At 52.9% G+C, this 26,270-nt stretch overlaps 1 protein-coding gene and 2 long non-coding RNA genes across 7 annotated transcripts; 1 reads left to right on the forward strand and 2 right to left on the reverse strand.

Moving 5' to 3' along the window:
- The first annotated feature begins 46 nt into the window (after positions 1-46).
- Positions 47-26,270, forward strand: ADCK1 (aarF domain containing kinase 1). 4 transcript variants are annotated; one of them, XM_040410904.1, is made up of 11 exons: positions 47-387; positions 3,042-3,186; positions 3,281-3,364; positions 3,441-3,644; positions 3,787-3,945; positions 4,044-4,190; positions 4,357-4,473; positions 9,711-9,860; positions 9,949-10,146; positions 14,520-14,713; positions 25,282-26,270. In XM_040410904.1, exons 1-11 carry the CDS (start codon positions 212-214, stop codon positions 25,496-25,498), a joined length of 1,791 nt encoding a protein of 596 aa, XP_040266838.1. In that variant the 5' UTR covers positions 47-211; the 3' UTR covers positions 25,499-26,270. The 4 variants fall into 4 exon arrangements, with proteins under 4 accessions (XP_040266838.1, XP_040266837.1, XP_040266841.1 ...); XM_040410903.1 differs by having other exon boundaries at positions 49-387; positions 4,032-4,190; positions 25,282-26,269; XM_040410905.1 differs by having other exon boundaries at positions 382-510; positions 4,032-4,190; positions 25,282-26,269.
- On the reverse strand, positions 11,048-14,000 carry LOC120981400. Its single transcript, XR_005774709.1, has 3 exons — positions 12,943-14,000; positions 11,403-11,658; positions 11,048-11,369 (listed from the first exon to the last, which is right to left on the reverse strand). It is a non-coding gene; the product is annotated as an uncharacterized LOC120981400 (long non-coding RNA).
- On the reverse strand, positions 14,093-14,488 carry LOC120981401. Of its 2 annotated transcripts, none has more exons than XR_005774710.1 (2): positions 14,421-14,488; positions 14,093-14,356 (listed from the first exon to the last, which is right to left on the reverse strand). It is a non-coding gene; the product is annotated as an uncharacterized LOC120981401 (long non-coding RNA). The 2 variants fall into 2 exon arrangements; XR_005774711.1 differs by having other exon boundaries at positions 14,093-14,324; positions 14,421-14,484.

The following is a 26,270-nucleotide window of genomic DNA, read 5'->3' on the forward strand; positions in this document are numbered from 1 at the left end:
ATACGTGTCCGCAGGTTCCAGTCTGCAGCTGAGCAGCGCCGCCATGATGTCGAAGCTCAAACCCGGAGTTAGGGGAAGAAATATGGCACATCCAGCGCGGACACAGTTAGCTCTCACCGCCCATACAAATGCTAATTTCTCCGACCTGTCAACCCCAAAGACACATTGACAGCCAGGGTTAAGTAACTATACCGGCTCCTCCCTCTCTTGTATGGACAGATGGTTTCTCCCAGCCTCACCTCCTATATTCCGCAACCCTGAACTCCAGCACAGAAGGCAGATACCTGAACTACATCTCCCGGCGTGCTCAGCGCCGATCGGACTGTGCCAAGTGCCAGGCAGGGGTGATGCCCTAGTGCAGCATACAGCGCGGAACCGGCGGGGGCAGTAAGTTCCCGGCAGAGAGGAAAGTCTCCGCGACCCCTGCCCCTCATCTCCCCCCACACCCGAGGTCTCCTCGTCACGTGATGGTGGGAACCATGTGCACCATCCACACAGAATACCCAGAAAGTAGGACACTTACCTGATGCTACTTATCGCATCGGCTATCTCCGTCACGTGACCTGAACCTCAGGGGAGCCCATACACTCTATGCGTTACTGTCCTGAATTGTGGGGTCCAGGGTCACAGTCATAGGGGCTTCTGGGAGGAGGGGGGTAGTCTTTGTAACAGTGTGCCCTGGAGAGGAAAGGGTTAATGTACATCAGTGGATGGTGGTCTGCAGTAACGTTACTCACGGGGGTGGTCTGCATTAACGTTACTCACAGGGGGTGGTCTGCAGTAACGTTACTCACGGGGGTGGTCTGCAGTAACGTTACTCACGGGGGGTGGTCTGCAGTAACGTTACTCACGGGGGTGGTCTGCAGTAACGTTACTCACAGGGGGTGGTATGCAGTAACGTTACTCACGGGGGTGGTCTGCAGTAACGTTTCTCACGGGGGGTGGTCTGCAGTAACGTTTCTCACGGGGGGTGGTCTGCAGTAACGTTACTCACGGGGGTGGTCTGCAGTAACGTTTCTCACGGGGGGTGGTCTGCAGTAACGTTACTCACAGGGGGTGGTCTGCAGTAACGTTACTCACAGGGGGTGGTCTGCAGTAACGTTACTCACGGGGGTGGTCTGCAGTAACGTTTCTCACGGGGGGTGGTCTGCAGTAACGTTACTCACGGGGGTGGTCTGCAGTAACGTTTCTCACGGGGGGTGGTCTGCAGTAACGTTACTCACAGGGGTGGTCTGCAGTAACGTTTCTCACGGGGGGTGGTCTGCAGTAACGTTACTCACGGGGGTGGTCTGCAGTAACGTTTCTCACAGGGGGTGGTCTGCAGTAACGTTACTCACGGGGGTGGTCTGCAGTAACGTTACTCACAGGGGGTGGTATGCAGTAACGTTACTCACGGGGGTGGTCTGCAGTAACGTTTCTCACGGGGGGTGGTCTGCAGTAACGTTTCTCACGGGGGGTGGTCTGCAGTAACGTTACTCACGGGGGTGGTCTGCAGTAACGTTTCTCACGGGGGGTGGTCTGCAGTAACGTTACTCACAGGGGGTGGTATGCAGTAACGTTACTCACAGGGGGTGGTATGCAGTAACGTTACTCACAGGGGGTGGTATGCAGTAACGTTACTCACGGGGGTGGTCTGCAGTAACGTTACTCACGGGGGGGTGGTCTGCAGTAACGTTACTCACGGGGGGTGGACTGCAGTAACGTTTCTCACAGGGGGTGGTCTGCAGTAACGTTTCTCACGGGAGGTGGTCTGCAGTAACGTTACTCTCGGGGATGGTCTGCAGTAACGTTTCTCACAGGGGGTGGTCTGCAGTAACGTTACTCTCGGGGATGGTCTGCAGTAACGTTTCTCACAGGGGGTGGTCTGCAGTAACGTTTCTCACGGGGGTGGTCTGCAGTAACGTTTCTCACAGGGGGTGGTCTGCAGTAACGTTTCTCACAGGGGGTGGTCTGAAGTAATGTTGCTCACAGGGGGTGGTCTGCAGTAACGTTTCTCACAGGGGGTGGTCTGCAGTAACGTTTCTCACGGGGGGTGGTCTGCAGTAACGTTACTCACAGGGGTGGTCTGCAGTAACGTTTCTCACGGGGGGTGGTCTGCAGTAACGTTTCTCACAGGGGGTGGTCTGCAGTAACGTTACTCACGGGGGTGGTCTGCAGTAACGTTTCTCACAGGGGGTGGTCTGCAGTAACGTTACTCACGGGGGTGGTCTGCAGTAACGTTACTCACGGGGGGGTGGTCTGCAGTAACGTTACTCACGGGGGGTGGTCTGCAGTAACGTTTCTCACAGGGGGTGGTCTGCAGTAACGTTTCTCACGGGAGGTGGTCTGCAGTAACGTTACTCTCGGGGATGGTCTGCAGTAACGTTTCTCACAGGGGGTGGTCTGCAGTAACGTTACTCTCGGGGATGGTCTGCAGTAACGTTTCTCACAGGGGGTGGTCTGCAGTAACGTTACTCTCGGGGATGGTCTGCAGTAACGTTTCTCACAGGGGGTGGTCTGCAGTAACGTTTCTCACGGGGGTGGTCTGCAGTAACGTTTCTCACAGGGGGTGGTCTGCAGTAACGTTACTCTCGGGGATGGTCTGCAGTAACGTTTCTCACAGGGGGTGGTCTGCAGTAACGTTTCTCACAGGGGGTGGTCTGAAGTAATGTTGCTCACAGGGGGTGGTCTGCAGTAACGTTTCTCACGGGGGTGGTCTGCAGTAACGTTTCTCACAGGGGGTGGTCTGCAGTAACGTTTCTCACAGGGGGTGGTCTGCAGTAACGTTTCTCACAGGGGGTGGTCTGCAGTAACGTTACTCTCGGGGATGGTCTGCAGTAATGTTTCTCACAGGGGGTGGTCTGAAGTAATCTTGCTCACAGGGGGTGGTCTGCAGTAACGTTACTCTCGGGGATGGTCTGCAGTAACGTTTCTCACAGGGGGTGGTCTGCAGTAACGTTACTCTCGGGGATGGTCTGCAGTAACGTTTCTCACAGGGGGTGGTCTGCAGTAACGTTTCTCACAGGGGGTGGTCTGCAGTAACGTTACTCATGTCCTTGCAGGGCGGCCGGGATGATGAGGCGTTCGATAAGGCTCGTGTCTCTGGTCACCGCAGGTCTCGCCACCTCGGGGGGTTTCATTTATGGGGCGCACTCCTGGGACCCCAGTGACTTCGGGGTTGTGCGAATTGGAAGGGCTGTGCTGACGGTAAGTGACTGTGAGGGCACCTGGCGGGAGGCGTGGGCTGTCATGTGCACCCTGGCGTGCTCCTCAGAACGCTCCCTGTTGTCCTGTGTTGCAGACGGCCGCCATCACCTGTGATTACCTGATGACTCTCCGCAGAGTTCCGCCGGCCACTCAGGAGTATGACATCATCATATCTCAGGTAGAGCCCCGCCCCCGCCAGTGGCTCCATCCATGAGCTGTGTGTTTTTGGCCTCCATCTTCTTGTTTTCTCTCAGGTGCACGCTCGCTCTGCCCGCCGCCTGCTGGACCTGTGCTGTGCCAATCGTGGCACATACATTAAGCTGGGGCAGCACCTGGGCGCTCTGGAGTACCTGCTGCCCCCAGAATACACCAGCACCCTAGGCGTGCTGCACAGCCGGGCCCCGTCCACGCCTCTGCCGGACGTGCTGCACATCATCCAGGAGGAGCTGGGTAAGGAGGTCAGTCATCTGCGTGTTATCCGACGGGTCACAGTGGGTTAATACTGCCCCAATACCACCACGTCCGGAGCTTTGGGGGGGGCGCCTGCTGGGGCATCTTCTGTACATGCTGCGCACTCACCCCGGGTGCTTGTCCCCTCAGACCTCAGAGCTGTTTGCCCACTTTGAGGAGACTCCGCTGGGTGCCGCCTCGTTGGCGCAGGTCCACCGAGCCGTTCTGAGGGATGGTCAGACTGTGGCCGTGAAGGTTCAGCACCCCAAAGTGAGAAAGCAGAGCTCCCGGGACATCCTGATCATGGAGGTAGGTGGTTCCCCTGATGGGAGTAGGTGCCTCCATTGTGTAGCAGGCATCTACGGAGATCGCTGATCGCAATGTCCACCTTCCAGATCCTCCTCCAGGTGGTGAAGGCCGTCTTCCCGCAGTTTGAGTTCATGTGGTTAGTGGAAGAAGCTAAGAAGAACCTTCCCCAGGAGCTGGACTTCCTGACCGAGGCCCGCAATGCCGAGAAAATGGCACATATGGTCCGCAAGTTCCCTTCCCTGAAGGTGAGTGGGGCCGAAGTCGCAGGCTCGCCCATGTGTATGGCTGGACGCCATCTTGTGAGCAGTAATGTCCTACCCAGTCATTGGGAGCCGGATCCAGAACCCTATAGAGATGCACGGTGGGGGCCGCCATTGCCCCTCAGTTCTGACTCTGATTCTGCCATTTCAGATCCCTCGTATCCACTGGGACCTGAGCACGGAGCGGGTCCTGGTGATGGAATACATGGAGGGCGGGCAGGCCAATGACCTCCAGTACATGAAGAGGAATAACATTGATGTGGATCAGGTATGGAGCGGCCTATCAAGGGTTAATGAGTGCGCGCCGTAAATGACAGAGGGGGAGTCTCCGGTGTCACCAGGACGTCCCTCCTCCCGCAGCGCCTGAGGCTGGGAAGCTGTAATTACATGTGATGGCCTTAATACATGGTTAGAAGGAGGACGTCCCCCCAGAGAGGGGGTCTACACTGCGCCTCCTGCATCTGATACAGAGGAGCAAACCTGCAGAAGTGATCACTGCCTCTGCACCAGTGCCTCAGCTCTGCACTGATCACATGTCAGAGGACGTGGGAGCAGAAAGGGGGGACATCCCCGATCCTCCATCAGATCAGGGGGCGGGGCTGTGACAACCTCTCAGACAGGATATACAGGCAGGTTGTCAGCAGTAATAGATGTTCCTGTAGTATAAGGTGTGTGGATCTCATGTCTGATCACATGTCAGTATATCAGTGATGTCATCAGCAGGGGGCGGGGCTGTGACAACCTCTCAGACAGGATATACAGGCAGGTTGTCAGCAGTAATAGATGTTCCTGTAGTATAAGGTGTGTGGATCTCATGTCTGATCACATGTCATTATATCAGTGATGTCATCAGCAGGGGGCGGGGCTGTGACTACCTCTCAGACAGGATATACAGGCAGGTTGTCAGCAGTAATAGATGTTCCTGTAGTATAAGGGGTGTGATCTCATGTCTGATCACATGTCATTATATCAGTGATGTCATCAGCAGGAGGCGGGGCTGTGACAACCTCTCAGACGTGATATACAGGCAGGTTGTCAGCAGTAATAGATGTTCCTGTAGTATAAGGTGTGTGGATCTCATGTCTGATCACATGTCATTATATCAGTGATGTCATCAGCAGGGGGCGGGGCTGTGACTACCTCTCAGACAGGATATACGGGCAGGTCGTCAGCAGTAATAGATGTTCCTGTAGTATAAGGTGTGATCTCATGTCTGATCACATGTCAGTATATCAGTGATGTCATCAGCAGGGGGCGGGGCTGTGACTACCTCTCAGACAGGACATACAGGCAGGTTGTCAGCAGTAATAGATGTTCCTGTAGTATAAGGTGTGTGGATCTCATGTCTGATCACATGTCATTATATCAGTGATGTCATCAGCAGGAGGCGGGGCTGTGACTACCTCTCAGACAGGATATACAGGCAGGTTGTCAGCAGTAATAGATGTTCCTGTAGTATAAGGTGTGTGATCTCATGTCTGATCACATGTCATTATATCAGTGATGTCATCAGCAGGGGGCGGGGCTGTGACTACCTCTCAGACAGGATACACAGGCAGGTTGTCAGCAGTAATAGATGTTCCTGTAGTATAAGGTGTGTGGATCTCATGTCTGATCACATGTCATTATATCAGTGATGTCATCAGCAGGGGGCGGGGCTGTGACAACCTCTCAGACAGGATATACAGGCAGGTTGTCAGCAGTAATAGATGTTCCTGTAGTATAAGGTGTGTGATCTCATGTCTGATCACATGTCATTATATCAGTGATGTCATCAGCAGGGGGCGGGGCTGTGACTACCTCTCAGACAGGACATACAGGCAGGTTGTCAGCAGTAATAGATGTTCCTGTAGTATAAGGTGTGAGGATCTCATGTCTGATCACATGTCATTATATCAGTGATGTCATCAGCAGGGGGCGGGGCTGTGACTACCTCTCAGACAGGATATACAGGCAGGTTGTCAGCAGTAATAGATGTTCCTGTAGTATAAGGTGTGTGGATCTCATGTCTGATCACATGTCATTATATCAGTGATGTCATCAGCAGGGGGCGGGGCTGTGACAACCTCTCAGACAGGATATACAGGCAGGTTGTCAGCAGTAATAGATGTTCCTGTAGTATAAGGGGTGTGATCTCATGTCTGATCACATGTCATTATATCAGTGACATCATCAGCAGGGGGCGGGGCTGTGACAACCTCTCAGACAGGATATACAGGCAGGTTGTCAGCAGTAATAGATGTTCCTGTAGTATAAGGTGTGTGATCTCATGTCTGATCACATGTCATTATATCAGTGATGTCATCAGCAGGGGGTGGGGCTGTGACAACCTCTCAGACAGGATATACAGGCAGGTTGTCAGCAGTAATAGATGTTCCTGTAGTATAAGGTGTGTGATCTCATGTCTGATCACATGTCATTATATCAGTGATGTCATCAGCAGGGGGCGGGGCTGTGACTACCTCTCAGACAGGATATACAGGCAGGTTGTCAGCAGTAATAGATGTTCCTGTAGTATAAGGTGTGTGATCTCATGTCTGATCACATGTCATTATATCAGTGATGTCATCAGCAGGGGGCGGGGCTGTGACAACCTCTCAGAGAGGATATACAGGCAGGTTGTCAGCAGTAATAGATGTTCCTGTAGTATAAGGTGTGGATCTCATGTCTGATCACATGTCATATCAGTGATGTCATCAGCAGGGGGCGGGGCTGTGACAACCTCTCAGACAGGATATACAGGCAGGTTGTCAGCAGTAATAGATGTTCCTGTAGTATAAGGTGTGTGATCTCATGTCTGATCACATGTCAGTATATCAGTGATGTCATCAGCAGGGGGCGGGGCTGTGACAACCTCTCAGACATGATATACAGGCAGGTTGTCAGCAGTAATAGATGTTCCTGTAGTATAAGGTGTGGATCTCATGTCTGATCACATGTCATTATATCAGTGATGTCATCAGCAGGGGGCGGGGCTGTGACTACCTCTCAGACAGGATATACAGGCAGGTTGTCAGCAGTAATAGATGTTCCTGTAGTATAAGGTGTGTGTGATCTCATGTCTGATCACATGTCATTATATCAGTGATGTTATCAGCAGGGGGCGGGGCTGTGACTACCTCTCAGACAGGATATACAGGCAGGTTGTCAGCAGTAATAGATGTTCCTGTAGTATAAGGTGTGTGATCTCATGTCTGATCACATGTCATTATATCAGTGATGTCATCAGCAGGGGGCGGGGCTGTGACTACCTCTCAGACAGGATATACAGGCAGGTTGTCAGCAGTAATAGATGTTCCTGTAGTATAAGGTGTGTGATCTCATGTCTGATCACATGTCATTATATCAGTGATGTCATCAGCAGGGGGCGGGGCTGTGACAACCTCTCAGACAGGATATACAGGCAGGTTGTCAGCAGTAATAGATGTTCCTGTAGTATAAGGTGTGTGATCTCATGTCTGATCACATGTCATTATATCAGTGATGTCATCAGCAGGGGGCGGGGCTGTGACTACCTCTCAGAAAGGATACACAGGCAGGTTGTCAGCAGTAATAGATGTTCCTGTAGTATAAGGTGTGTGATCTCATGTCTGATCACATGTCATTATATCAGTGATGTCATCAGCAGGGGGCGGGGCTGTGACTACCTCTCAGACAGGATATACAGGCAGGTTGTCAGCAGTAATAGATGTTCCTGTAGTATAAGGTGTGTGATCTCATGTCTGATCACATGTCATTATATCAGTGATGTCATCAGCAGGGGGCGGGGCTGTGACTACCTCTCAGACATGATATACAGGCAGGTTGTCAGCAGTAATAGATGTTCCTGTAGTATAAGGTGTGTGATCTCATGTCTGATCACATGTCATTATATCAGTGATGTCATCAGCAGGGGGCGGGGCTGTGACTACCTCTCAGACAGGATACACAGGCAGGTTGTCAGCAGTAATAGATGTTCCTGTAGTATAAGGGGTGTGTGATCTCATGTCTGATCACATGTCATTATATCAGTGATGTCATCAGCAGGGGGCGGGGCTGTGACTACCTCTCAGACAGGATATACAGGCAGGTTGTCAGCAGTAATAGATGTTCCTGTAGTATAAGGTGTGTGATCTCATGTCTGATCACATGTCATTATATCAGTGATGTCATCAGCAGGGGGCGGGGCTGTGACTACCTCTCAGACAGGATATACAGGCAGGCTGTCAGCAGTAATAGATGTTCCTGTAGTATAAGGTGTGTGATCTCATGTCTGATCACATGTCATATCAGTGATGTCATCAGCAGGGGGCGGGGCTGTGACTACCTCTCAGACAGGATACACAGGCAGGTTGTCAGCAGTAATAGATGTTCCTGTAGTATAAGGTGTGTGATCTCATGTCTGATCACATGTCATTATATCAGTGATGTCATCAGCAGGGGGCGGGGCTGTGACTACCTCTCAGACAGGATATACAGGCAGGTTGTCAGCAGTAATAGATGTTCCTGTAGTATAAGGTGTGTGATCTCATGTCTGATCACATGTCATTATATCAGTGATGTCCTCAGCAGGGGGCGGGGCTGTGACTACCTCTCAGACAGGATATACAGGCAGGTTGTCAGCAGTAATAGATGTTCCTGTAGTATAAGGTGTGTGATCTCATGTCTGATCACATGTCATTATATCAGTGATGTCATCAGCAGGGGGCGGGGCTGTGACTACCTCTCAGACATGATATACAGGCAGGTTGTCAGCAGTAATAGATGTTCCTGTAGTATAAGGTGTGTGATCTCATGTCTGATCACATGTCATTATATCAGTGATGTCATCAGCAGGGGGCGGGGCTGTGACTACCTCTCAGACAGGATATACAGGCAGGTTGTCAGCAGTAATAGATGTTCCTGTAGTATAAGGGGTGTGATCACATGTCTGATCACATGTCATTATATCAGTGATGTCATCAGCAGGGGGCGGGGCTGTGACTACCTCTCAGACATGATATACAGGCAGGTTGTCAGCAGTAATAGATGTTCCTGTAGTATAAGGTGTGTGATCTCATGTCTGATCACATGTCATTATATCAGTGATGTCATCAGCAGGGGGCGGGGCTGTGACTACCTCTCAGACAGGATATACAGGCAGGTTGTCAGCAGTAATAGATGTTCCTGTAGTATAAGGTGTGTGATCTCATGTCTGATCACATGTCATTATATCAGTGATGTCATCAGCAGGGGGCGGGGCTGTGACTACCTCTCAGACAGGATATACAGGCAGGTTGTCAGCAGTAATACATGTTCCTGTAGTATAAGGTGTGTGATCTCATGTCTGATCACATGTCATTATATCAGTGATGTCATCAGCAGGGGGCGGGGCTGTGACTACCTCTCAGACAGGATATACAGGCAGGTTGTCAGCAGTAATAGATGTTCCTGTAGTATAAGGGGTGTGATCACATGTCAGTATATCGGTGATGTCATCAGCAGGGGGCGGTTCTTTCTCCTGTCACCCTGTCTCATTATTTCCAGGTCTCTCGGGCTCTGGGGCAGCTGTACAGCGAGATGATTTTTATCCATGGATTTGTGCATTGTGACCCCCACCCTGGAAATGTGCTGGTCCGACAGTCAGAAGGCAGCAGAGGCGCAGAAATCCTTCTGCTGGATCACGGGCTGTACCAGGTGCAGTGGGGGGGGGGGGGGGGGGGGTGCGATGCTCTGCCTCCATGTTCTCATTCATACACGTCTGATATCAACATCTCTCCTGCAGGAACTGACTGACAACTTCCGCCTGAACTACTGTCACCTGTGGCAGGCGCTGCTAGCGGCAGACATGGCCGGGGTACGCAGGTACAGCCAGCGCTTGGGGGCTGGAGATTTATACCCCCTGTTTGCTTGTATGCTGACGGCCCGATCCTGGGACTCTGTGAACCGCGGCATTGATCGAGGTCCTGTCAGCGCAGAGGAGGTGAGGAGGTCCGATCTCTGTATACCTCAGGTGCAGGGGTATAAAGTACTCACTCCCTGCTGCCTGGACATATCGTGTACACGCCGGCGGAGGCGTCCCATCTTATGTCATTGCACTGTCACATACGTCGCTGCGTGCAGCTGCCTCCGAGCGCTCTGATAACGTGTAATTAGTTGTGTCTGTAATTAATGCCTTGTTCTGTGTGGGACATGTGTGTTTAACCAGCGCATACAGGAACCGTAACCCTTCATGGTCCGAGAAGCTCAGCGCCTGAAAACGGATGTGAGAACTTACGTATAGATTTACTGTATGTGTCGGCAGTGGCCTATAATCACTTTCCTGTGCCGATATATACCCCTTACCTGTCCCGGTATAATCACCTTACCTGTCCCGGTATAATGACCTTACCTGTCCCAGTATAATGGCCTTACCTGTCCCGGTATAATCACCTTACCTGTCCCGGTATAATCACCTTACCTGTCCCGGTATAATGACCTTACCTGTCCCGGTATAATGGCCTTACCTGTCCCGGTATAATCACCTTACCTGTCCCGGTATAATGACCTTACCTGTCCCAGTATAATGGCCTTACCTGTCCCGGTATAATCACCTTACCTGTCCCGGTATAATCACCTTACCTGTCCCGGTATAATGGCCTTACCTGTCCCGGTATAATCACCTTACCTGTCCCGGTATAATCACCTTACCTGTCCCGGTATAATGACCTTTCCTGTCCCGGTATAATGGCCTTACCTGTCCCGGTATAATCGCCTTACCTGTCCCGGTATAATGACCTTTCCTGTCCTGGTATAATCACCTTTCCTGTCCCGGTATAATCACCTTTCCTGTCCCGGTATAATCACCTTACCTGTCCCGGTATAATCACCTTTCCTTTCCCGGTATAATCACCTTACCTGTCCCGGTATAATCACCTTACCTGTCCCGGTATAATCACCTTACCTGTCCCGGTATAATCACCTTACCTGTCCCGGTATAATCACCTTACCTGTCCCGGTACAGACCCCTGAGCTGTCCTGATATACTTTCCTTATCATCGTCTCCCTCTCCTCTGGTTTTATTACCCGTCACCTCCGCCTGTCTCTCCTGTTATTACCCATCTCCTCCGACAGTCTCTCTCTCGCATTATGATCCGTCCCCTCCGCCTGTCTCTCCTGTTATTACCCGTCACCTCCGCCTGTCTCTCTTGTTATTACCCGTCTCCTCTGCCTGTCTCTCGCATACATGACCAGTCTCACCCGCCTGTCTCTCCTGTTATTACCCGTCACCTCCGCCTGTCTCTCTTGTTATTACCCGTCCCCTCCGCCTGTCTCTCTTGTTATTACCCGTCTCCTCTGCCTGTCTCTCGCATTATGACCTGTCTCATCCGCCAGTCTCTCCTGTTATTACCCATCACCTCCGCCTGTCTCTCCTGTTATTACCCGTCACCTCCGCCTGTCTCTCTTGTTATTACCCGTCCCCTCCGCCTGTCTCTCTTGTTATTACCCGTCTCCTCTGCCTGTCTCTCGCATTATGACCTGTCTCATCCGCCAGTCTCTCCTGTTATTACCCATCACCTCTGCCTGTCTCTCCTGTTATTACCCGTCCCCTCTGCCTGTCTCTCCTGTTATTACCTGTTTCCTCCGCCTGTCTCTCCTGTTATTACCCGTCACCTCCGCCTGTCTCTCTTGTTATGATCCGTCTCCTCTGCCTGTCTCTCTTGTTATTACCCGTCTCCTCTGCCTGTCTCTCCTGTTATTACCCGTCTCCTCTGCCTGTCTCTCTTGTTATTACCTGTTTCCTCCGTCTGTCTCTCCTGTTATTACCCGTCTCCTCCGTCTGTCTCTCCTGTTATTACCCGTCACCTCCGCCTGTCTCTCCTGTTATTACCTGTTTCCTCCGCCTGTCTCTCCTGTTATTACCCGTCACCTCCGCCTGTCTCTCCTGTCATTACCTGTTTCCTCCGCCTGTCTCACCTGTTATTACCCGTCACCTCCGCCTGTCTCTCCTGTTATTACCTGTTTCCTCCGCCTGTCTCTCCTGTTATTACCCGTCACCTCCGCCTGTCTCTCCTGTTATTACCTGTTTCCTCCGCCTGTCTCTCCTGTTATTACCCGTCACCTCTGCCTGTCTCTCCTGTTATTACCCGTCTCCTCTGTCTGTCTCTCACATTATGATCCGTCTCCTCCGTCTGTCTCTCCTGTTATTACCTGTCTCCTCTGTCTGTCTCTTGCATTATGACCTGTCTCACCCGCCTGTCTCTCTTGTTATTACCCGTCTCCTCTGCCTGTCTCTCTTGTATTATGACCTGTCTCACCAGCCTGTCTCTCTTGTTATTACCCGTCTCCTCTGCCTGTCTCTTGCATTATGACCTGTCTCACCCGCCTGTCTCTCTTGCATTATGACCTGTCTCACCAGCCTGTCTCTCCTGTTATTACCCGTCACCTCCGCCTGTCTCTCTTGTTATTACCCGTCACCTCTGCCTGTCTCTCCTGTTATTACCCATCTCCTCTGCCTGTCTCTCCTGTTATTACCCGTCTCCTCTGCCTGTCTCTCTTGTTATTACCCGTCTCCTCTGCCTGTCTCTCACATTATGATCCGTCTCCTCCGTCTGTCTCTCCTGTTATTACCTGTCTCCTCTGCCTGTCTCTTGCATTATGACCTGTCTCACCCGCCTGTCTCTCTTGTTATTACCCGTCACCTCTGCCTGTCTCTCCTGTTATTACCCATCACCTCTGCCTGTCTCTCTTGTTATTACCCGTCACCTCCGCCTGTCTCTTGCATTATGACCTTTCTCACCCGCCTGTCTCTCTTGTTATTACCCGTCTCCTCTGCCTGTCTCTCTTGCATTATGACCTGTCTCACCCGCCTGTCTCTCCTGTTATTACCCGTCACCTCCGCCTGTCTCTCTTGTTATTACCCGTCACCTCTGCCTGTCTCTCCTGTTATTACCCGTCTCCTCTGCCTGTCTCTCACATTATGATCCGTCTCCTCCGTCTGTCTCTCCTGTTATTACCTGTCTCCTCTGCCTGTCTCTTGCATTATGACCTGTCTCACCCGCCTGTCTCTCTTGCATTATGACCTGTCTCACCAGCCTGTCTCTCCTGTTATTACCCGTCACCTCCGCCTGTCTCTCTTGTTATTACCCGTCACCTCTGCCTGTCTCTCCTGTTATTACCCGTCTCCTCTGCCTGTCTCTCACATTATGATCCGTCTCCTCCGTCTGTCTCTCCTGTTATTACCTGTCTCCTCTGCCTGTCTCTTGCATTATGACCTGTCTCACCCGCCTGTCTCTCTTGTTATTACCCGTCACCTCTGCCTGTCTCTCCTGTTATTACCCGTCACCTCTGCCTGTCTCTCCTGTTATTACCCGTCACCTCCGCCTGTCTCTCTTGCATTATGACCTGTCTCACCCGCCTGTCTCTCCTGTTATTACCCGTCACCTCCGCCTGTCTCTCTTGTTATTACCCGTCACCTCTGCCTGTCTCTCCTGTTATTACCCGTCTCCTCTGCCTGTCTCTCACATTATGATCCGTCTCCTCCGTCTGTCTCTCCTGTTATTACCTGTCTCCTCTGCCTGTCTCTTGCATTATGACCTGTCTCACCCGCCTGTCTCTCTTGCATTATGACCTGTCTCACCAGCCTGTCTCTCCTGTTATTACCCGTCACCTCCGCCTGTCTCTCTTGTTATTACCCGTCACCTCTGCCTGTCTCTCCTGTTATTACCCGTCTCCTCTGCCTGTCTCTCACATTATGATCCGTCTCCTCCGTCTGTCTCTCCTGTTATTACCTGTCTCCTCTGCCTGTCTCTTGCATTATGACCTGTCTCACCCGCCTGTCTCTCTTGTTATTACCCGTCACCTCTGCCTGTCTCTCCTGTTATTACCCGTCACCTCTGCCTGTCTCTCCTGTTATTACCCGTCACCTCCGCCTGTCTCTCTTGTTATTACCCGTCTCCTCTGCCTGTCTCTCTTGTTATTACCCGTCTCCTCTGCCTGTCTCTCTTGTTATTACCCGTCACCTCCGCCTGTCTCTCTTGTTATTACCCGTCACCTCCGCCTGTCTCTCCTGTTATTACCCGTCACCTCCGCCTGTCTCTCTTGTTATTACCCGTCACCTCCGCCTGTCTCTCTTGTTATTACCCGTCACCTCCGCCTGTCTCTCTTGTTATTACCCGTCACCTCTGCCTGTCTCTCTTGTTATTACCCGTCACCTCCGCCTGTCTCTCCTGTTATTACCCGTCACCTCTGCCTGTCTCTCCTGTTATTACCCGTCACCTCCGCCTGTCTCTCTTGTTATTACCCGTCTCCTCTGCCTGTCTCTTGCATTATGACCTGTCTCACCCCCAGTCTCCCATCTGTCTTGCCACTCTTTAGGCGCAGGAGATCCGCAGTAATGCCGCCGCGTACCTCCCTCAGATCAGTCAGCTCCTCGCCAGTGTCCCGCGTCAGATGCTTCTACTGTTGAAAACCAACGACCTCCTGCGTGGGATTGAGACTGCTCTTCACACCAATGCGAGTGCCAGCTCCTTCCTCAGCATGTCTCGCTGCTGCATTCGGGCAGTGGCCAGGTGAGACTTCCACCATCTGCTGCAGACTGTCTTCTGGTTGCAGCCCCCGAGGAGTAGCGGACGATAGAGGCCTCCATGTGTTCGTCAGTCTCCATCCTGGGGTCCTTCAGTAATCGTCTCTGCAGTTTATGTTCTAGTGAGAGGAGGGAGAATACCCCAGTGAGGGGCACAGAGCCAGTCCTCAGGCTCACCAGTATGGCGTAGGGCTGTAGTTTATGCGGCCATTATGTGCTGCTCCAGCTAGTTAATATGTAAGTACTGTCATTAATACGTGATCAGTATTCAGACCGGCCCTGACTGCTCTATACCCCTAGTATCAGATGACCCTGACATCAATAGTGGTCAACCAAGGGCATCCAGACACAGAGCCCTGTATAAGTGCCCACATATGTATTACTTTCAGCCCAGATAATTGAGTCATACAGTGTGTTTGGTGGAGGGGGGATGCTCCGTGCCGATTGTCGGGTCAGGGACGGGTACAACGTGTGAGGCTAGTGCTGAGTACAGTGTGGTAGTCAGGGACGGGTACAACGTGTGAGGCTAGTGCTGAGTACAGTGTGGTAGTCAGGGATCAGTACAACGTGTGAGGCTAGTGCTGAGTACAGTGTGGTAGTCAGGGACGGGTACAACGTGTGAGGCTATTGCTGAGTACAGTGTGGTAGTCAGAGACAGGTACAACGTGTGAGGCTAGTGCTGAGTACAGTGTGGTAGTCAGGGACGGGTACAACGTGTGAGGCTAGTGCTGAGTACAGTGTGGTAGTCAGGGACGGGTACAACGTGTGAGGCTAGTGCTGAGTACAGTGTGGTAGTCAGAGACAGGTACAACGTGTGAGGCTAGTGCTGAGTACAGTGTGGTAGTCAGGGACGGGTACAACGTGTGAGGCTAGTGCTGAGTACAGTGTGGTAGTCAGGGACGGGTACAACGTGTGAGGCTAGTGCTGAGTACAGTGTGGTAGTCAGGGACGGGTACAACGTGTGAGGCTAGTGCTGAGTACAGTGTGGTAGTCAGGGACGGGTACAACGTGTGAGGCTAGTGCTGAGTACAGTGCGGTAGTCAGGGATCAGTACAACGTGTGAGGCTAGTGCTGAGTACAGTGTGGTAGTCAGGGACGGGTACAACGTGTGAGGCTAGTGCTGAGTACAGTGTGGTAGTCAGGGATCAGTACAACGTGTGAGGCTAGTGCTGAGTACAGTGTGGTAGTCAGGGATCAGTACAACGTGTGAGGCTAGTGCTGAGTACAGTGTGGTAGTCAGGGATCAGTACAACGTGTGAGGCTAGTGCTGAGTACAGTGTGGTAGTCAGGGACGGGTACAACGTGTGAGGCTAGTGCTGAGTACAGTGTGGTAGTCAAGGACGGGTACAACGTGTGAGGCTAGTGTCGGGTACAGTGTGGTAGTCAGGGATCGGTACAACGTGTGAGGCTAGTGCTGAGTACAGTGTGGTAGTCAGGGACGGGTACAACGCGTGAGGCTAGTGCTGAGTACAGTGTGGTAGTCAGGGACGGGTACAACGTGTGAGGCTAGTGCTGAGTACAGTGTGGTAGTCAGGGACGGGTACAACGTGTGAGGCTAGTGCTGAGTACAGTGTGGTAGTCAGGGACGGGTACAACGTGTGAGGCTAGTGCTGAGTACAGTGTGGTAGTCAGGGACGGGTACAACGTGTGAGGCTAGTGCTGAGTACAGTGTGGTAGTCAGGGACGGGTACAACGTGTGAGGCTAGTGCTGAGTACAGTGTGGTAGTCAGGGACGGGTACAACGTGTGAGGCTAGTGCTGAGTACAGTGTGGTAGTCAGGGACGGGTACAACGTGTGAGGCTAGTGCTGAGTACAGTGTGGTAGTCAGGGACGGGTACAACGTGTGAGGCTAGTGCTGAGTACAGTGTGGTAGTCAGGGACGGGTACAACGTGTGAGGCTAGTGTCGGGTACAGTGTGGTAGTCAGGGACGGGTACAACGTGTGAGGCTAGTGCTGAGTACAGTGTGGTAGTCAGGGACGGGTACAACGTGTGAGGCTAGTGCTGAGTACAGTGTGGTAGTCAGGGACGGGTACAACGTGTGAGGCTAGTGCTGAGTACAGTGTGGTAGTCAGGGACGGGTACAACGTGTGAGGCTAGTGCTGAGTACAGTGTGGTAGTCAGGGACGGGTACAACGTGTGAGGCTAGTGCTGAGTACAGTGTGGTAGTCAGGGACGGGTACAACGTGTGAGGCTATTGTTGAGTACAGTGTGGTAGTCAGGGACGGGTACGACGTGTGAGGCTAGTGCTGAGTACAGTGTGGTAGTCAGGGACGGGTACAACGTGTGAGGCTAGTGCTGAGTACAGTGTGGTAGTCAGGGACGGGTACAACGTGTGAGGCTAGTGCTGAGTACATTGTGGTAGTCAGGGACGGGTGCAACGTGTGAGGCTAGTGCTGAGTACAGTGTGGTAGTCAGGGACAGGTACAACGTGTGAGGCTAGTGCTGGGTACAGTGTGGTAGTCAGGGACGGGTACGACGTGTGAGGCTAGTGCTGAGTACAGTGTGGTAGTCAGGGACAGGTACAACGTGTGAGGCTAGTGCTGGGTACAGTGTGGTAGTCAGGGACGGGTACGACGTGTGAGGCTAGTGCTGAGTACAGTGTGGTAGTCAGGGACGGGTACAACGTGTGAGGCTAGTGCTGAGTACAGTGCGGTAGTCAGGGACGGGTACAACGTGTGAGGCTAGTGCTGAGTACAGTGTGGTAGTCAGGGACGGGTACAACGTGTGAGGCTAGTGCTGAGTACAGTGTGGTAGTCAGGGACAGGTACAACGTGTGAGGCTAGTGCTGAGTACAGTGTGGTAGTCAGGGATCAGTACAACGTGTGAGGCTAGTGCTGAGTACAGTGTGGTAGTCAGGGACGGGTACAACGTGTGAGGCTATTGCTGAGTACAGTGTGGTAGTCAGAGACAGGTACAACGTGTGAGGCTAGTGCTGAGTACAGTGTGGTAGTCAGGGACGGGTACAACGTGTGGGGCTAGTGCTGAGTACAGTGTGGTAGTCAGGGACGGGTACAACGTGTGAGGCTAGTGCTGAGTACAGTGTGGTAGTCAGGGACGGGTACAACGTGTGAGGCTAGTGCTGAGTACAGTGTGGTAGTCAGGGACGGGTACAACGTGTGAGGCTAGTGCTGAGTACAGTGTGGTAGTCAGGGATCAGTACAACGTGTGAGGCTAGTGCTGAGTACAGTGTGGTAGTCAGGGACGGGTACAACGTGTGAGGCTATTGCTGAGTACAGTGTGGTAGTCAGAGACAGGTACAACGTGTGAGGCTAGTGCTGAGTACAGTGTGGTAGTCAGGGACGGGTACAACGTGTGAGGCTAGTGCTGAGTACAGTGTGGTAGTCAGGGACGGGTACAACGTGTGAGGCTAGTGCTGAGTACAGTGTGGTAGTCAGGGACGGGTACAACGTGTGAGACTAGTGCTGAGTACAGTGTGGTAGTCAGGGACGGGTACAACGTGTGAGACTAGTGCTGAGTACAGTGTGGTAGTCAGGGACGGGTACAACGTGTGAGACTAGTGCTGAGTACAGTGTGGTAGTCAGGGACGGGTACAACGTGTGAGGCTAGTGCTGAGTACAGTGTGGTAGTCAGGGATCAGTACAACGTGTGAGGCTAGTGCTGAGTACAGTGTGGTAGTCAGGGACAGGTACAACGTGTGAGGCTAGTGTCGGGTACAGTGTGGTAGTCAGGGACGGGTACGACGTGTGAGGCTAGTGCTGAGTACAGTGTGGTAGTCAGGGACGGGTACAACGTGTGAGGCTAGTGCTGAGTACAGTGTGGTAGTCAGGGACGGGTGCAACGTGTGAGGCTAGTGCTGAGTACAGTGTGGTAGTCAGGGACGGGTACAACGTGTGAGGCTAGTGCTGAGTACAGTGTGGTAGTCAGGGACGGGTACAACGTGTGAGGCTAGTGCTGAGTACAGTGTGGTAGTCAGGGACGGGTACGACGTGTGAGGCTAGTGCTGAGTACAGTGTGGTAGTCAGGGACGGGTACAACGTGTGAGGCTAGTGCTGAGTACAGTGTGGTAGTCAGGGACGGGTACAACGTGTGAGGCTAGTGCTGAGTACAGTGTGGTAGTCAGGGACGGGTACAACGTGTGAGGCTAGTGCTGAGTACCGTGTGGTAGTCAGGGACGGGTACAACGTGTGAGGCTAGTGCTGAGTACCGTGTGGTAGTCAGGGACGGGTACAACGTGTGAGGCTAGTGCTGAGTACAGTGTGGTAGTCAGGGACGGGTACAACGTGTGAGGCTAGTGCTGGGTACAGTGTGGTAGTCAGGGACAGGTACAACGTGTGAGGCTAGTGTCGGGTACAGTGTGGTAGTCAGGGACGGGTACAACGTGTGAGGCTAGTGCTGAGTACAGTGTGGTAGTCAGGGACGGGTACAACGTGTGAGGCTAGTGCTGAGTACAGTGTGGTAGTCAGGGATCAGTACAACGTGTGAGGCTAGTGCTGAGTACAGTGTGGTAGTCAGGGATCAGTACAACGTGTGAGGCTAGTGCTGAGTACAGTGTGGTAGTCAGGGACGGGTACAACGTGTGAGGCTAGTGCTGAGTACAGTGTGGTAGTCAGGGACGGGTACAACGTGTGAGGCTAGTGCTGAGTACAGTGTGGTAGTCAGGGATCAGTACAACGTGTGAGACTAGTGCTGAGTACAGTGTGGTAGTCAGGGATCAGTACAACGTGTGAGGCTAGTGTCGGGTACAGTGTGGTAGTCAGGGATCAGTACAACGTGTGAGACTAGTGCTGAGTACAGTGTGGTAGTCAGGGATCAGTACAACGTGTGAGGCTAGTGCTGAGTACAGTGTGGTAGTCAGGGACGGGTACAACGTGTGAGACTAGTGCTGAGTACAGTGTGGTAGTCAGGGACGGGTACAACGTGTGAGGCTAGTGCTGAGTACAGTGTGGTAGTCAGGGACGGGTACAACGTGTGAGGCTAGTGCTGAGTACAGTGTGGTAGTCAGGGACGGGTACGACGTGTGAGGCTAGTGCTGAGTACAGTGTGGTAGTCAGGGACAGGTACAACGTGTGAGGCTAGTGCTGAGTACAGTGTGGTAGTCAGGGACGGGTACAACGTGTGAGGCTAGTGCTGAGTACAGTGTGGTAGTCAGGGACGGGTACAACGTGTGAGGCTAGTGCTGAGTACAGTGTGGTAGTCAGGGACGGGTACAACGTGTGAGGCTAGTGCTGAGTACAGTGTGGTAGTCAGGGACGGGTACAACGTGTGAGGCTAGTGCTGAGTACAGTGTGGTAGTCAGGGACGGGTACAACGTGTGAGGCTAGTGCTGAGTACAGGGTGGTAGTCAGGGACGGGTACAACGTGTGAGGCTAGTGCTGAGTACAGTGTGGTAGTCAGGGATCAGTACAACGTGTGAGGCTAGTGCTGAGTACAGTGTGGTAGTCAGGGACGGGTACAACGTGTGAGGCTAGTGCTGAGTACAGTGTGGTAGTCAGGGACGGGTACAACGTGTGAGGCTAGTGTCGGGTACAGTGTGGTAGTCAGGGACGGGTACAACGTGTGAGGCTAGTGCTGAGTACAGTGTGGTAGTCAGGGACGGGTACAACGTGTGAGGCTAGTGCTGAGTACAGTGTGGTAGTCAGGGATCAGTACAACGTGTGAGGCTAGTGCTGAGTACAGTGTGGTAGTCAGGGATCAGTACAACGTGTGAGGCTAGTGCTGAGTACAGTGTGGTAGTCAGGGACGGGTACAACGTGTGAGGCTAGTGCTGAGTACAGTGTGGTAGTCAGGGACGGGTACAACGTGTGAGGCTAGTGCTGAGTACAGTGTGGTAGTCAGGGATCAGTACAACGTGTGAGACTAGTGCTGAGTACAGTGTGGTAGTCAGGGATCAGTACAACGTGTGAGGCTAGTGTCGGGTACAGTGTGGTAGTCAGGGATCAGTACAACGTGTGAGACTAGTGCTGAGTACAGTGTGGTAGTCAGGGATCAGTACAACGTGTGAGGCTAGTGCTGAGTACAGTGTGGTAGTCAGGGACGGGTACAACGTGTGAGACTAGTGCTGAGTACAGTGTGGTAGTCAGGGACGGGTACAACGTGTGAGGCTAGTGCTGAGTACAGTGTGGTAGTCAGGGACGGGTACAACGTGTGAGGCTAGTGCTGAGTACAGTGTGGTAGTCAGGGACGGGTACGACGTGTGAGGCTAGTGCTGAGTACAGTGTGGTAGTCAGGGACAGGTACAACGTGTGAGGCTAGTGCTGAGTACAGTGTGGTAGTCAGGGACGGGTACAACGTGTGAGGCTAGTGCTGAGTACAGTGTGGTAGTCAGGGACGGGTACAACGTGTGAGGCTAGTGCTGAGTACAGTGTGGTAGTCAGGGACGGGTACGACGTGTGAGGCTAGTGCTGAGTACAGTGTGGTAGTCAGGGACGGGTACAACGTGTGAGGCTAGTGCTGAGTACAGTGTGGTAGTCAGGGACGGGTACAACGTGTGAGGCTAGTGCTGAGTACAGGGTGGTAGTCAGGGACGGGTACAACGTGTGAGGCTAGTGCTGAGTACAGTGTGGTAGTCAGGGATCAGTACAACGTGTGAGGCTAGTGCTGAGTACAGTGTGGTAGTCAGGGACGGGTACAACGTGTGAGGCTATTGCTGAGTACAGTGTGGTAGTCAGGGACGGGTACAACGTGTGAGGCTAGTGCTGGGTACAGTGTGGTAGTCAGGGACGGGTACAACGTGTGAGGCTAGTGCTGAGTACAGTGTGGTAGTCAGGGACGGGTACAACGTGTGAGGCTAGTGCTGAGTACAGTGTGGTAGTCAGGGATCAGTACAACGTGTGAGACTAGTGCTGAGTACAGTGTGGTAGTCAGGGATCAGTACAACGTGTGAGGCTAGTGCTGAGTACAGTGTGGTAGTCAGGGACGGGTACAACGTGTGAGGCTAGTGCTGAGTACAGTGTGGTAGTCAGGGACGGGTACAACGTGTGAGGCTAGTGCTGAGTACAGTGTGGTAGTCAGGGACGGGTACAACGTGTGAGGCTAGTGCTGAGTACAGTGTGGTAGTCAGGGACGGGTACAACGTGTGAGGCTAGTGCTGGGTACAGTGTGGTAGTCAGGGACGGGTACAACGTGTGAGGCTAGTGCTGAGTACAGTGTGGTAGTCAGGGACGGGTACAACGTGTGAGGCTAGTGCTGAGTACAGTGTGGTAGTCAGGGACGGGTACAACGTGTGAGGCTAGTGCTGAGTACAGTGTGGTAGTCAGGGACGGGTGCAACGTGTGAGGCTAGTGCTGAGTACAGTGTGGTAGTCAGGGACGGGTACAACGTGTGAGGCTAGTGTCGGGTACAGTGTGGTAGTCAGGGACGGGTACAACGTGTGAGGCTAGTGTCGGGTACAGTGTGGTAGTCAGGGATCAGTACAACGTGTGAGGCTAGTGCTGAGTACAGTGTGGTAGTCAGGGATCAGTACAACGTGTGAGGCTAGTGCTGAGTACAGTGTGGTAGTCAGGGACGGGTACAACGTGTGAGGCTAGTGCTGAGTACAGTGTGGTAGTCAGGGACGGGTACAACGTGTGAGGCTAGTGTCGGGTACAGTGTGGTAGTCAGGGACGGGTACAACGTGTGAGGCTAGTGCTGAGTACAGTGTGGTAGTCAGGGACAGGTACAACGTGTGAGGCTAGTGCTGAGTACAGTGTGGTAGTCAGGGACGGGTACAACGTGTGAGGCTAGTGCTGAGTACAGTGTGGTAGTCAGGGACGGGTGCAACGTGTGAGGCTAGTGCTGAGTACAGTGTGGTAGTCAGGGACGGGTACAACGTGTGAGGCTAGTGCTGAGTACAGTGTGGTAGTCAGGGACGGGTACGACGTGTGAGGCTAGTGCTGAGTACAGTGTGGTAGTCAGGGACGGGTACGACGTGTGAGGCTAGTGCTGAGTACAGTGTGGTAGTCAGGGACGGGTACAACGTGTGAGGCTAGTGCTGAGTACAGTGTGGTAGTCAGGGACGGGTACAACGTGTGAGGCTAGTGCTGAGTACAGTGTGGTAGTCAGGGACGGGTACGACGTGTGAGGCTAGTGCTGAGTACAGTGTGGTAGTCAGGGACGGGTACAACGTGTGAGGCTATTGCTGAGTACAGTGTGGTAGTCAGGGACAGGTACAACGTGTGAGGCTAGTGCTGAGTACAGTGTGGTAGTCAGGGACGGGTACAACGTGTGAGGCTAGTGCTGAGTACAGTGTGGTAGTCAGGGACGGGTACAACGTGTGAGGCTAGTGCTGAGTACAGTGCGGTAGTCAGGGACGGGTACAACGTGTGAGGCTAGTGCTGAGTACAGTGTGGTAGTCAGGGATCAGTACAACGTGTGAGGCTAGTGCTGAGTACAGTGTGGTAGTCAGGGATCAGTACAACGTGTGAGGCTAGTGCTGAGTACAGTGTGGTAGTCAGGGACGGGTACGACGTGTGAGGCTAGTGCTGAGTACAGTGTGGTAGTCAGGGACGGGTACAACGTGTGAGGCTAGTGCTGAGTACAGTGTGGTAGTCAGGGACGGGTACAACGTGTGAGGCTAGTGTCGGGTACAGTGTGGTAGTCAGGGACGGGTACAACGTGTGAGGCTAGTGTCGGGTACAGTGTGGTAGTCAGGGATCAGTACAACGTGTGAGGCTAGTGCTGAGTACAGTGTGGTAGTCAGGGATCAGTACAACGTGTGAGGCTAGTGCTGAGTACAGTGTGGTAGTCAGGGATCAGTACAACGTGTGAGACTAGTGCTGAGTACAGTGTGGTAGTCAGGGACGGGTACAACGTGTGAGGCTAGTGCTGAGTACAGTGTGGTAGTCAGGGACGGGTACAACGTGTGAGGCTAGTGCTGAGTACAGTGTGGTAGTCAGGGATCAGTACAACGTGTGAGGCTAGTGCTGAGTACAGTGTGGTAGTCAGGGATCAGTACAACGTGTGAGGCTAGTGCTGAGTACAGTGTGGTAGTCAGGGACGGGTACAACGTGTGAGGCTAGTGCTGAGTACAGTGTGGTAGTCAGGGATCAGTACAACGTGTGAGGCTAGTGCTGAGTACAGTGTGGTAGTCAGGGATCAGTACAACGTGTGAGGCTAGTGCTGAGTACAGTGTGGTAGTCAGGGACGGGTACAACGTGTGAGGCTAGTGCTGAGTACAGTGTGGTAGTCAGGGATCAGTACAACGTGTGAGGCTAGTGCTGAGTACAGTGTGGTAGTCAGGGACGGGTACAACGTGTGAGGCTAGTGCTGAGTACAGTGTGGTAGTCAGGGATCAGTACAACGTGTGAGGCTAGTGCTGAGTACAGTGTGGTAGTCAGGGATCAGTACAACGTGTGAGGCTAGTGCTGAGTACAGTGTGGTAGTCAGGGACGGGTACAACGTGTGAGGCTAGTGCTGAGTACAGTGTGGTAGTCAGGGACGGGTACAACGTGTGAGGCTAGTGCTGAGTACAGTGTGGTAGTCAGGGACGGGTACAACGTGTGAGGCTAGTGCTGAGTACAATGTGGTAGTCAGGGACGGGTACAACGTGTGAGGCTAGTGCTGAGTACAGTGTGGTAGTCAGGGACGGGTACAACGTGTGAGGCTAGTGCTGAGTACAGTGTGGTAGTCAGGGACGGGTACAACGTGTGAGGCTAGTGCTGAGTACAGTGTGGTAGTCAGGGACGGGTACAACGTGTGAGTATAGTGCTGAGTACAGTGTGGTAGTCAGGGACGGGTACAATGTGTGAGGCTAGTGCTGAGTACAGTGTGGTAGTCAGGGACGGGTACAACGTGTGAGTATAGTGCTGAGTACAGTGTGGTAGTCAGGGACGGGTACGACGTGTGAGGCTAGTGCTGAGTACAGTGTGGTAGTCAGGGACGGGTACAACGTGTGAGGCTAGTGCTGAGTACAGTGTGGTAGTCAGGGACGGGTACAACGTGTGAGGCTAGTGCTGAGTACAGTGTGGTAGTCAGGGATCAGTACAACGTGTGAGGCTAGTGCTGAGTACAGTGTGGTAGTCAGGGACGGGTACAACGTGTGAGGCTAGTGCTGAGTACAGTGTGGTAGTCAGGGACGGGTACAACGTGTGAGGCTAGTGCTGAGTACAGTGTGGTAGTCAGGGACGGGTACAACGTGTGAGGCTAGTGCTGAGTACAGTGTGGTAGTCAGGGACGGGTACGACGTGTGAGGCTAGTGCTGAGTACAGTGTGGTAGTCAGGGATCAGTACAACGTGTGAGGCTAGTGCTGAGTACAGTGTGGTAGTCAGGGACGGGTACAACGTGTGAGGCTAGTGCTGAGTACAGTGTGGTAGTCAGGGACGGGTACAACGTGTGAGGCTAGTGCTGAGTACAGTGTGGTAGTCAGGGACGGGTACAACGTGTGAGGCTAGTGCTGAGTACAGTGTGGTAGTCAGGGACGGGTACAACGTGTGAGGCTAGTGCTGAGTACAGTGTGGTAGTCAGGGACGGGTACAACGTGTGAGGCTAGTGCTGAGTACAGTGTGGTAGTCAGGGACGGGTACAACGTGTGAGGCTAGTGCTGAGTACAGTGTGGTAGTCAGGGACGGGTACGACGTGTGAGTTTTTTTGACCCACTCTCTCTTTCTCCCTGAAGACATCGCAGACAGACGGCCACCTCCTGTTGGTTCTACGCTCATATCTCCATCTCGGAGTCACTACATCTGGGACAGCTGCAGCTCTATGAGCTCCTTCTTTGGGCTCGGACCACCCGGCTGCAGCGCTGGCTGACTCTTCTTGTGCACTGGATATCACACTCTATATGGACATCTCCTGGAGACCTTCAACCTACGGAAGGTTTGGCCATTGCTTAGAACTGTAGCTTGCACGGGGAGCCGGTCTGTATAAGTGCAGACCTCACCAGTACACGGATGTGTTCAGATCAGAGGCATGATCTTCTTTTCACCACCAGGTGGCGCTCTGGTCAGCTGACAGTGGAGATGTACAGAACAGCAGCAGAGGACGCCGGGCCCCGTCCATCAGTTATTATAGTCGCCGATGACTTATTACAAGGTCTTGAGGTTTCCTTCCTGTTTTGGGGTGCTGGCATGTCTTGTCTCAGACTTTTGTGTACTAATTTGTCATGTTTGAGCCGTATACTGACCCCAAAACATGCGCTCATAGTCACCTGTTCAGTGACGCTGAGCTACACAAGGCGAGGCAATGTCAATGACTGCTAGCTCTTAGGGCAAGAATGATCTTCCATATACTACCGCAGAGCAGCGAGCAATGTCAGTCCTGGACCACAGCCCATCTGTGTGCTACGTGCTTTCTGGCGACTCGGGGTGTGAGGTCTGCTCTGGTATTAAAGGGTCCTGTAACCTTTCTTCAGATGTCAGCCGTGGTACTGTGGTAGGTCGGGGCTGACGATCTCTACCCTGTAGAACAGATCGTTAGATTGTACGGTATAAAATGCTCTTGTGATGTCGCCCCGGATCCTGGGGTCTCATCTGTGTGCAGCAGAGCTCTCCGCGTGTCTTCTCCTGACCTAGATCTGAGGGTCACTGAGCAGGTCTCCCTGCAGCAGCAGGAGGAGAGGGGCCCGGGGCTGAATGTGCTGGAAGCCGGCACAATAGAGGATTTCCC

Source organism: Bufo bufo, chromosome 11 (assembly GCF_905171765.1).
Source record: "Bufo bufo chromosome 11, aBufBuf1.1, whole genome shotgun sequence".
NCBI lineage: Eukaryota > Metazoa > Chordata > Amphibia > Anura > Bufonidae > Bufo > Bufo bufo.